Raw genomic sequence first — 12,814 nt, forward strand, 5'->3', positions numbered from 1 at the left:
CGGGCGCATAACTTCCACCTTTGCGCACAACAGCGCGCACATCTCCCTGAGCGCGCACCAAACCTACGCGCACAACTTCGACGCACACCGGAGCACACAACTTTATTTTACGCGCACAAGCCATGGCACCACCGGAAAAGAAGCTCAGGGCCTTTGCCCAGCATGCCACATTAGAGCTGCACAGCATGAGGAGGCCACGGCCCTTTGTATACAGTGCGAAGAGGCCCTAGGGGATCCAACTCATGGCCCTCCCCAGCCGGTACTGGGTTCCGGCCTCTCGAACAGTACGCCGGACCTAGCATTGCACAGCGGGAACCCCCCTCAAATGGGGCTCCCCAGGGACACGGCGCCCCTTAGTCTAGACCCAGCATCTATCTCCTGGGTGGAATTCTTCAAAGGTCTGCATACCTTCATCCACATGCAACCGGGGCCTCCTATAATATATGGCCACAGCTCCACCAGAGGACCCAACATTTCAGGACCCTCTATGCCCAGGGAACCGATCCCACCACCCAGAAGTCCCTCCTTCGGTGACACTGACAACTCGGATGAGGATTCAGAACCCCTGGAGGAATGGGAACTCCCTCCGGGGACAAAGCTCCACTGAACCATGAGATGCCTCTTCACCAAGGACGAGCTTGCAGACCTTGTCACACACAGCTTAAAAGAGCTTGCTATCCCGGGCACAAGTGCCTCAGGGGAACCTAAGACGAACCCTCTATTAGAGGGACTCCGCCAGACCTCCCGTCATTTCCCACTATTACAAGCCGTCCAGCAACTAATTGACCTGGAATGGGATGCCCCGGAAACTAGGTTCAAAGGAGGGCGGGCTCTGGCAGCCATGTACCCTCTGGACCCAGCCGCCAAAGATCTCCTGGCATGTCCGAAAGTGGATGCCATGGTCTGCATGGTCTCGAAGCGCACTACTATCCCTGTGGAGGGAGGAGCAGCACTCAAGGATACTCAAGACAGACGTCTGGAATCTATCCTCAAACAGTCCTTTGACGTCTCTGCTATGTCTTTACAGATCGCGGCCTGCTGTGCCATGGTGACTCGCGCCTGCTTATCACAGACCAGGAACAACACTCCTGGGGAGGCCCTGGAACCAGCAGTATCATTCCTCACGGACACCGCTTCTGATCTGGTGCACACCGCAGCTAGAGGAGTGTCATCCGCCGTGGCAGCCAGAAGACAACTCTGGCTCTGAAACTGGTCGGCTGACGCATCCTCCAAAACGAGACTCACAAGGATGCCTTTCAAGGGAACACTCCTGTTCAGAAGCGAACTAGAGAAATTAGCCAACAAATGGGGCGAGTCCCCACTGCCGCGGCTACCGGAGGACAGGAATAAGAGAAACCAGCGATCCTTCCCCCGAACCTCCAGGGGCAGAGGATCACAGCAATTCAACCCATATAGAAGCACATATCAAATGGCCCGCCCCGCAGAGCGAAGCCAGTCCTTTCGGAACAAGCACAACAAAAGGGGAGCCAGCTCGGGCCCAGGCCCCAGCCGCACCCCACAATGAAAATCAGCCGACCAGTCCAAAGGAAGAAGCCATAGGGGGCAGACTTGCCCTATTCTACCAAAGATGGGTCGAGATAACTTCGGACAAGTGGGTCCTATCCATCATTCGAGAGGGATATTACCTGGATTTCCACCGGACAAGTTTGTGGAATCCCTCTGCCACGACCTTTCCAAGAGGATGGCAGTGGAAGCTACACTGACCAGATTGCTAGCCTTAGAGGCTATAACACTGGTGCCTCCACAACAAATAAATACTGGACATTATTCCATCTATTTTATTGTCCCCAAGAAAGAAGGAACGTTCAGACCCATCCTGGACCTCAAGGCGGTCAACCGTCACCTGAAGATTCCTCGCTTCCGCATGGAAACCCTACGCTCGGTAATAAGGGCAATACAACCGGGAGAGTTCCTTACATCCCTGGACCTGTTGGAAGCCTACCTACACATTCCGATCCATGAAGAGCATCAGCGTTTTCTACACTTCTCGATCCTGGTCCGTCACTACCAGTTCCAGGCATTACCATTCGGGTTAGCCACTGCACCCCGAACGTTCACCAAGATCATAGTGGTGGTGGCAGCAACACTGAGGAAGGAAGGAATCTGCATGCACCCTTATCTAAACAATTGGCTGATCAGGGCAAAATCCCCAGAGGAAAGCCACCAGGCAACCAACAGAGTCAAAACTCTACTGGAGAGCCTCGGGTGGGTGATCAACACAAACAAGAGCTGCCTGCAGCCCTCCCAATCTCTAGAATACTTGGGAGTCCGGTTCGACACCAAACAAGACAAGGTCATCCTGACACAGACAAGGAGATCAAAACTGATGACCCAGTTACGAACCCTGTTGAGCGAACTTCGCCCCTACAACTCCTCGGCCTCATGGCATCCACACTGGAAGTAGTGCCATGGGCACGAGCTCACATGAGACCCCTACAACGCTCACTACTATAACTATGGAATCCACTGTCCCAGAACTACACCGTACATCTTCAGCTCCCGGACAGAGTTCAGGCCCAACTACAATGGTGGCTACAAGAAGGCCATCTGAGCCAGGGAACGAGACTATCCTCACCAACCTGGATCCTGCTCACCATGGATGCCAGCCTTCGAGGGTGGGGAGCACACTGCCAGGGGCTAACCGCCCAAGGGCAATGGAACAAAGAAGCCTAGAAGCCCGAGCAGTCAGACTAGCCTGCCTATGGTTTGGTCACAGACTCCGCGACAAAGCGGTCAGAGTAATGTCTGACAACGCGACAAAGCGGTCAGAGTAATGTCGGACAACGCCACAACAGTGGCCTACATCAACCGTCAGGGAGGAACCAGACGCCAACAGGTGTCTCTGGAAATAGACCCGCTAATGTCATGGGCGGAAGTGAATCTTCAAGAGATCTCGGTCGTCCACATCACCGGGAAAGACAACATCGTTGTGGATTACCTCAGCAGAGAAAGTCTAGACCCAGGAGAATGGAGGCTGTCGACCACAGCATTCCAATTGATAGTAAACCGTTGGGGAACACCATCCATAGACCTCCTGGCAAACCGGTCCAACGCTCAAGTGCCCAGTTTCTGCAGCCGCAGGTGGGAACCCCAGTCCCAGGGAATAGATACCCTGGTACAGACCTGGCCACAGGAGACTCTGTTATATGCCTTCCTGCCGTGGCCCCTATTGTGCGCAATCCATCCACAAGATAGACCACCACAGGGGACCAGTACTTCTAGTGGCCCCGGACTGGCCAAGAAGACCGTGGTACGCAGACATGCGAAGACTGCTGACAGGGAGCCTCCTTCCACTACCTTCACACAGAGACCTGCTCCAACAGGGACCGATCCTCCATGAGGATCCAGCTCGATTCTCTTACGGTCTGGCCATTGAGAGGACTCGCCTGAGGAAGAGCGGATACTTGGGGGCAGTAATTGACACCCTACTCTGAGCACGCAAGTTCTCCACATCCCTAACATACATAAGGATTTGGAGAGTATTCAAAGCCTGGTGCGAGGACCGCGGCATCATACCACACTCAGTCAAAATTCCTGCGATTTTGGAATTCCTGCAGAACAGCCTACAGAAGGGATTGTCTCTCAACTCTATCAAGGTACAGGTGGCCGCATTGTCATGCTACGGAACCAAGAGCGAGAGCGGCAGCATAGCCTCTCACCCGGATGTCTCACACTTTCTGAAAGGGGTCAAGCGGATCCGACCACCCCTAAAGTGGCCGGTGCCTCTTTGGAACCTCAACTTGGTCCTAGATTTCCTAGCAGGAACCTCCTTCAGACCTCTTCATGGCCTGTCTCTCCGATTATTAACATTGAAGACAGCCTTCCTGCTGGCAGTCTGTTCGGCCCGTCGTATATCCAAGCTATAAGCACTGACCTGCCGGGAGCCGTTCCTCAGACTCACCCCGGGAACTATCCAGTTATGCACAATTCCGTCGTTCCTCCCCAAAGTGGTGTCTCACTTCCATCTCAACCAAGCCATCTCACCAAGCCATTGCCAGATGAACATAAGAATTTGGAAGAGTCTCGAAGTCTACGCCATCTCAACGTCGGCAGACTCCTAATCCGATACCTGGAAAGGTCGGAATTCGTACGAAAGACGGACCAGCTATTTGTCCTTCACAGCGGGAAGAAGCAAAGGGAAGCAGCCTCGCGAGCAACCATAGCCCGCTGGATCAAAGAAGTCATCAAGGTGGCCTATGTAGAAGCAGGCAAGCCACCGCCTTTACAAGTCAAGACCCATTCTACTAGAGCCCAGGCAGTGTCCTGGAGGAAACCAAGATGCTGTCACCTGCCAAGATCTGCAGGGCGGCGACATGGTCCTCCATCCACACCTTCTCCAGGTTTTACCACCTGGATGTTCAGGCTCGGGAGGACACAGCATTTGCAAGGGCAGTACTAAGTGGGTCACGGGCAGCCTCCCACCCGGTTCGGGAGTAGCTTTTATACATCCCATTGGTCCTAAGTCCATCTGCTACACGCTAGGAAATGGAGAAATTACTTACCTGATAATTTCGTTTTCCTTAGTGTAGACAGATGGACTCAGCATCCCACCCACGGCTGCCGTTACTCATGGAATTCTCGGGGGATTCACGGGTAAGCCATGCTTTCCTTCAGCTAAGACACCCATCCTACCAGGTGTCGACATTTCTCGGTTGAGGGCACTGGCGGTCTCCAGCTATAACCAATTCAACCGGTTCAAATTTATTAAGTTAGCCAGGTTATAAAGTTAATCACATTATCCAAGTTATAAAATTAATCAAGTTATTCAAATTATTCAGTCAAACATATATCCACAATGCTTTTCGAGGAGAATACTGAAGAGCTGCACTTCCTGCAGGGGTATATGTACTAGGGCTGATGTCAGATTGAAATCTGATCCATCTCCAACTGCTATCAGGAGTACACTATACCCATTGGTCCTAAGCCCATCTGTCTACACTAAGGAAAACGAAATTATCAGGTAAGTAATTTCTCCAGTATGGCATCTAAAGCTACGATTTCGCGCTGGTTGAAAAAGGCCATAGGCTCGGCATATTTGCTGCGTGGTAAGCCTGTACTGTTTGGTCTTCGGGCTCATTCTACCCGTTTACAGGCAGCTTCTTGGGCGGAGTGTCAAATGGTCTCACCGCAGGAGATCTGCAGGGCAACGACTTGGAAGTCTTAGCATACCTTTGCCAGACGCTACAGACTGGATGTTCAGGCACCGGGTGAAGGAGGTTTTGGAGAAGCAGTGCTTGGAGCGGGCCTCTCCAGATCCCATCCCAGGTAAGAAAGCCCTGGTATATCCCAGGAGTCTGGACTGATTCGGGTACGTAGAGGGAAAGGAAAATTTAGTTTCTTACCTGATAATTGTCATTCCTGTAGTACCACGGATCAGTCCAGACTTCCCGTGTGTGAAGATTGATGTTCTGCAGTCCTTGGAGAACACCTGTTACAGGTAAGCAACTCTGCTTTAACCATGAAACACTGATTTCATTTTATATGCACCAGTGATGTTTTATCAGTGTTTTACTTAAGACCTGAAAACTTGAAGGCTGGTTTTAATTAAAACATTGATGAAACATCGCTGGTGCAAATAAAATGAAATCAGAGTTTTGTGGATATAATACTTTGGGTTTACAACACCTGGTAAATAAAATATATAATTAATAAAACAGAGGTAAATAGTTGTAGAAGGAATGAAAGTTGTTTGCATCACATACCATGCCCCAGTGAGATGAATAGGGGGAACGATAGAAATCATTTGTGTGGGAGAAGAGGATGAGGGGTATTTTTTTGGGGGGGTAGAGGGGTTCCAAATTTTAACATTTTTATCTCAAAAACAGAAGAAAAGTTAAAAAAAAAAAAAAAAAAAAAAAGTTATCAATACAAACCCATTAAATCAATCATTCTCGAAAACACAGCAAAAAACATTAGCCATAAAAGGTTACAAATCCAAGAAAAAAAAAATGAAAAAGAGATAAAGAAAACAGGAAATGAAATCCTTATTCCTAACATACATACCGCACACATTCATTCCTACAATAAGTTAGATTTTCAGCCTGCCTTTCCAAATGAAGCTCAAGGTGGCTTACAGCATTATTAGATATAAAGGTACAATAAATCCATGCCCCAAAGAGCTAACAATCTTAAGTGGGTACCTGAAGCAATGTGAGATTTCCTAGAGTGTAGCCAGATGGATTTAGGACCAGTGGGTTATGTGCTCTTCCGCTAGCAGATGGGAGACTGAGTCAGATTTCAAAGCTGACGTCACTCTAGATATACCCCTGCAGTAACCTCAGCTCTTCAGTATCTCTCCGTCTCCTAGCAGATGCGGACACTATCCCACACACTAGAATAGTGTTAACAAATACAACAAAGAAGAAAGAAAAAGAAAAATTTACCTTAAAGAAGATCAAGCCCCGCTCTCCTGCGGTGAAACCTAAATGTCCCTCCCCCAATTGAGAATTCCTGAGGTGATTTCAGATATCCCTCAGAGGTGAGCCTTGGTCCGGTAGCCGGTTCCCGGCGTGGACTTAGCTCCCAGAGTGGCTGAAAGGCAGCGGGTGCACGGAAGTGAAGGTAAAGCCCTCTCCACCCGCAGCTGGAGACCGTCCCGGCACTCTATCTGTAAGCGCCAAGACCAGGTAAGCAGAAAACTTTAAATTCAGGTCTCCGGTCTCCGAGGCTCGGATTGCCGTACCGATTCGATTTCCTTCCCGGCGAGGTAAAAGGGAGCACTGATCGGGTTGAGCAGCCCTGGTTGGGCTAGGCTCCGATCCAGTGCAGGAGTCCACGTGAAGACCCTCGGGGGTGCCATCTTCCCTTCTTGACCGGCGGTACCCGCGGGGCAGGCCGGGCAGCCGATGCGCCTAACTTGTGTGCATCCAATACAGACGTGCACAACTGCATGCACAGCGGCGTGCATAACCACACGCACAGCCATGTTTATAGCTGCACGCGCGCATTGAAGCTAGAGGAAATGGCACTGGCACCCAAGAAGGCCAGAAGGCACTCTCTTTGCACAGCCTGCCACATAAGAGCCATGCAGCCTGAACTGGAGTCCTGCCTGTGCCAGCATTGCGAGGAAACCCAGGGGAACCAAAGCCTGGTCCCTCACTGTCTGGGGATGGGTCCGGAACTACTACAGGCTTCTCTACAAGAGGGCACCTCAAGGGCTCCTACGCCGACTCCCCCTGGGATTAACATGGTCCCAGGGACCTTTTCCTGGTTAGAATTTTTCCAAGGGCTACAAGCCTTCGTTCAGGCGCAATCAGCCCCGGCTGTGCCCCGGGCTCAACCCCTTCCAGAAGCACAAGATCCTCCCGGCCCTGCTCGGATGCCTTGAGAGATGCCTCGCCTAACCAAGAATTTCCCTGACAGGGACCCAGACACCTCAGATGATGATGGCGACTCCCTGGAAGAAGGAGAAATCCCTCCAGGAATGGAACCATACCGAACCATGCTTCACTTCTTCCACAAGGACGAATTACCAGCTCTTGTTTCCCAGACTCTGAAGACACTGGGTATTCCTGGCGTGGACCGTATGGCGGAACCAAAGAAGAACCCCATCCTGGTGTCCCTTCATAAAGCCTCAGGCTACTTCCCAATGATGGAAGCCATCCAGGAACTGATTGACCTGGAGTGGGATGCCCCGGAGGCCAACTTTAAAGGAGGACAACTATGGCTACGGAATTGGTCTGCTGACGCGACATCTAAAGCGAATCTCACAAGAATGCCCTTTAAAGGGCATTGTTCGGAAACGAATTGGAGAAGTTAGCCAGCAAATGGGGCGAATCCCCAGTGCCTCAGCTACCGGAAGATAGGAATAAAAGATCTCAGCGTCCCTCTCCCAGAAGAACCAAGGGCAGAGGCTCGCTTTAGACCCTACAGGAACTCGCAGTTCCAGGCACCTCGTCCCTCCAGAAAGTCCCAGCCCTTTCAGAACTGACAGACCAAGAGAGGTGCAGGCTCCAGCCGTGCTCCACAATGAGAATGGGCCGACCCATCCACAGGAAGAGGAAATAGGGGGTCAACTTGCCCTCTTCTACCAAAGATGGGTCGAGATCACGTCAGACAATTGGGTACTAAACATCATTTGAGAAGGCTACTCTCTGGAGTTCCGCAGCATCCCTTGAGACAAATTTATGTTGCCACTCCCACACCAAGAGACTGGCAGTGGAAGCCACCCTGACAAGACTACTCAGTCTGAAGGCAATAACTCCGGTTCCCATGCCCCAACAAAATATGGGGTGCTATTCCATCTATTTTATCGTTCCCAAGAAGGAAGGATCATTCCGACCCATCTTGGATCTCAAGAACGTCAACCGTCATCTGCGGATACTACACTTCCGCATGGAGACCCTTCGTTCCATCATAATGGCAATACAACCAAGAGAGTTTCTAACCTCCCTGGAAATCTCCGAAGCCTACCTTCACATTCCCGTCCATCTAAATCACCAGCGTTTTCTACGCTTTGCGATACTGGGTCACCATTACCAGTTCCGAGCGCTACCTTTCGACCTATCAACCGCCCCCAGAACATTCTCCAAAATTATGGTGGTTGTGGCGGCAACACTGAGGAAGGAAGGGATCTTGGTACACCCTTAGCTGGATGACTGGCTGATCAGGGCAAAGTCTTCAGAAGAGAGCCGGCAGGTGACCAGCAGAGTCAAGAGCCTACTGCAGGAACTCAGTTGGGTCATGATCACAGGCAAGAGCAGTCTGCAGCCCTCTCAATCTATAGAGTACCTGGGGGCTGGTTTCGACACCAAACAGAACAGTCTTTCTCCCTCCCCCGAGGAGAAGGAAACTGATGGAACAATTACGACGATTGATAACCAATGCACGCCCCAAGGTATGAGACTATCTTCAAGTCCTCTGCCTCATGGCATCAACCCTGGAGGTCGTCCCGTGGGCAAGGGCCCACATGCGACTGCTCCAATGCTCCCTATTGTCATGATGGAACCCACTGTCCCAGGACTATTCAATTCGCCTCCAACTACCAGCAGAGGTATGTTCTCAGCTCCAGTGGTGGCTACAGGAAGACCAGCTAAGCAGAGGAGTAAGCCTATCCCCACCAAACTGGACTTTGCTCACCACGGATGCGAGCTTGCGAGGGTGGGGAGCCCACTGTTAGGAACTGACTGCCCAGGGACAATGGAACAAGGAAGAGGCGGAATGGAACATAAACCGCCTGGAAGCTCGAGCAGTCAGACTAGCATGCCTGCGATTCAGCCACAGACTCTGAGGCAAAGCAGTTCGAGTAATGTCTGACAACGCAACAGCAATTGCTTACATCAACCACCAAGGAGGAACCAGGAGCCAGCAGGTGTCTCTGGAGATAGACCCTCTCATGACATGGGCAGAGATAAACCTACAAGGGATCTTGGCCTCCCACATCGCAGGAAAAGACAACATCTCAGCAGACTTCCTCAGCAGAGAGAGCCTGGACCCGAGGGAATGGACGCTGTCAACCACAGCCTTCCAACTGATAGTAAATCTCTGGGGCCTCCCAGCCATGGATCTACTGGCCACCCATCTCAGTGCCCAAGTACCCAGGTTCTTCAGCCACAGACGAGAGCCACATTCCCAAGGGAACGACGCTCTCATCCAGACTTACTGTATGCCTTCCCCCTATGGCCGCTACTGGGCAAGGTCATCCGCAAGATAGAGCATCACAGGGGACTAGTTCTACTAGTGGCCCCGGATTGGCCAAGGTGACCATGGTACGCAGACATGCAAAGACTCCTTGCGGGGAACTCTCTGTGCCTACCTCCACACAGGGACCTGCTCCGGCAGGGCCCGATTCTTCACGAAGATCCATCTCGATTCTCTGTTACAGTCTGGCCCTCTAGAGGACTCTCTTGAAGAAGCGCGGTTACTCGAAGGCCGTGATTGACACCCTGCTCCGAGCGCGCAAGTTCTCCACATCCCTGTCATACGTACGGATCTGGAGAATATTGGAAGCCTGGTGTGAGGACTGCGGGATACTCCCGTGGATGCCAAGATTCCCATGATTCTGGACTTCCAACAGGAAGGTATGAAGAAGGGGTTGTCACTCAACTCCCTAAAGGTCCAAGTAGCCGCACTGTCCTGCTTCAGTATCGAAGTGGATGGTATCTGACTATCAACTCATCCGGATTTGTCCCACTTCCTGAAAGGGGTTAAATAACTCCAGCCACCCCTAAAATAGCCGGTGCTTCTATGGAATCTCAATCTAGTATTAGACTTCCTAGCAGGGGCTTCTTTCAATTTAACGCATGGTCTGTCACTACGCCTCTTAACATTGAAGACTGTATTCCTGGTGGCAATATGTTCAGCTTGTCGCATCTCCGAACTACAGGCACTATCCTGTCGGGAACCATTCCTTAGATTCACTCTTGGAATCATTTATTTATTTATTTATTTATTTATTTATATTTTTTTTCTGTACCGACATTCTTGTAGAGATACAAATCATACCGGTTTACATTTAACTTCAATTTCGCCTAATAGCAATACAGTAAACAAGTTAGCGAATTCAACAATTTTAACAGGAAAAAGAGATGTAACATGAATCATACAGCTGTGTACCGTCCCCTCCTTCCTACCGATAGTGGTCACCGAGTTTCAATTGAATCAGACCATCTCCCTGCCATCTCCGGATGAACAAAAGGACTCTGAAAACTCACGCCTTCTTCGCCACCTAAATGTTGGCAATCTCCTGGTGCGATACCTGGAAAGATCAGAACCAGTACGCAAAACGGATCGCTTGTTCATTCTTGACAGCAGGAAGAAGCAAGGAGAAGCGGCTTCGCAGGCGACCATAGCCCGCTGGATCAAAGAAGTAATCAAGGCAGCCTACATAGAGGCAGGAAAGCCTTTACCACTACAGGTTAAGGCTCATTGTACGAGGGCCCAGCCAGTCCCTTGGGCAGAAACCAAGCTGCTGTCGGGCGGCGACGTGGTACTCCTTACCCACCACCTCCAGGTTCTACTGCCTGGATGTTCAGGCCCGAGAAGACGGAGCCTTCACAAGGGCAATATTAAGTGGGCCACGGGCAGCCTCCCACCCTGTCCAGGAGTAGCCTTTGTACATCCTACTGGTCCTGAGTCCATCTGGCTACATGCTAGGAAATGGAGAAATTACTTACCTGATAATTCATTTTCCTTAGTGTAGATAGATGGACTCAGCATCCTGCCCACTGCTGCCCCAGAGAAGGAGAACCTCAGAAAGCAAACCTCGAGACTAAGCAAATTCGGGTAAGCCGCTGCCTACCCTTAGTTCAAGACACCCATAGTTTGTCCAGTGTCGACGTTAATTGGTTGAGTGCACTGGTGGTCTCCAGTTTTGAAATCAGTTGAACCAGTTCAATCAAGTTTAATCAAGTTAATTGAGCAAAGATATTTCCACAATGGCTTTTCGAAGAGAATACTGAAGAGCTGAGGTTACTGCAGGGGTATATCTAGAGTGACGTCAGCTTTGAAATCTGATTCCGTCTCCCATCTGTTAGCAGAAGAGCACAATACCCATTGGTCCTGAGTCCATCTGTCTACACTAAAGAAAACAAAATTATCAGGTAAGTAATTTCTCCATTAAACTCCTTGCCCACAGTAACAAGGAGAGGAGGAATGCACAAAGTTGGGTGAGGCAGAGATGGTAAACAAGAAAATTCAATATAATGGGACAGGCACAGGTGTTAGAATCCAGAATCCTTCAGCCCTCAGCTTGGAAAAAGAAAAACATGGAAACCTTCCAAAGCGGGAATGATATTTCATGAATTGCTCTTAAAGGTATTACTTTTAGGGATGGGAGGAACATTGCTAAGACTGGTGAATTTTCCGGCATTTAATTGGAACTGGTTACAAAATTAGACAGATTGAAGGATAAAATGCTTGTAGGTGATCTCTCTTGTTCCCAGGTACTTGTCTGAATCTGTGATAGATTTCTTTGTGGGTATCTTGCATGAAGTTCTGTTATGTTATGTTATAGTCTCAAACTGATTCTACAACAACAACAAAAAAAAAAATACTCAGCCAATAGGGTCCCATGTTACGGACTCTTGCATTCTTTAAAATATAATGGAGTTCCTCTTTCACATGAGCCAGATTTCACTAGCCTGAATCTGCTTTGCAGGCCAGGCTTGCACTGGTCACCAGCTCCCTTTCCTCTTGCCATCCTATGCTGGTCACTGTGGTAGGGTGGTGTCTAGTGAAAACCTCTCCCTTGCTTGCAGCCCGCTCGGAGCGGTACCACCACTTGGGTTCTGAGGAGGATGATGAAACCAACGATGAGGAATCCTCGGTGGAGATCCGACAGTTTTCATCCTGCTCACACCGGTTTAGTAAGGTATTGGTGCATTTTTTTCTCATTCGGTGGTTCTGCCCAGTTTGAGCCCCTACAGCCAGTGGGGTTTTAGGATACTCAATTAAGATATATATATATATCTATGAGATAAAGTTGCATGTTTTGGTCTCCGTTGTATGTCAGTTTACTCACTATGGATTTCTGAAGAACCTAACTGGCTAGATGGCATTTGACCCCCGATAAACTGCATAGAATGATACCTGCCATCTCTAATTTATGTTGGCGAGGCTGTGGACACATTGCTACTTATATCCATGTGTGGTGGCACTGCCCGAAGGTTACCTCCTTTTGGGACGAGCTTTTTGCGTGGATAGCGTCAGTAGTACCGGGCTTTAGAGTCCCGAGCGTTTTAAACGTATTGTTGCATGTTCCTTCTGACGAATACCCGAAATCTACCAACACATTTCTCAGTCAAGTATACATAGCTGCCAGGACTGAACTGGCCGCTGCCTGGAAACTACCAGA

At 50.0% G+C, this 12,814-nt stretch overlaps 1 protein-coding gene across 3 annotated transcripts in view; it reads left to right on the forward strand.

Annotated features, from left to right (window-relative positions):
• MAST3 (microtubule associated serine/threonine kinase 3) overlaps window positions 1-12,814 on the forward strand; it is a 248,094-nt gene that overhangs the window by 191,411 nt on the left and 43,869 nt on the right. For all 3 annotated transcript variants that reach the window (XM_029614319.1, XM_029614321.1, XM_029614320.1), the window contains one exon: window positions 12,219-12,331. In XM_029614319.1, coding sequence (XP_029470179.1) covers window positions 12,219-12,331 — 113 coding nt within the window. The remainder of the gene's footprint in view (window positions 1-12,218; window positions 12,332-12,814) is intronic.

The sequence above is a fragment of the Rhinatrema bivittatum genome, chromosome 8 (genome assembly GCF_901001135.1).
Source record: "Rhinatrema bivittatum chromosome 8, aRhiBiv1.1, whole genome shotgun sequence".
Classification (NCBI taxonomy): Eukaryota; Metazoa; Chordata; class Amphibia; order Gymnophiona; family Rhinatrematidae; genus Rhinatrema; species Rhinatrema bivittatum.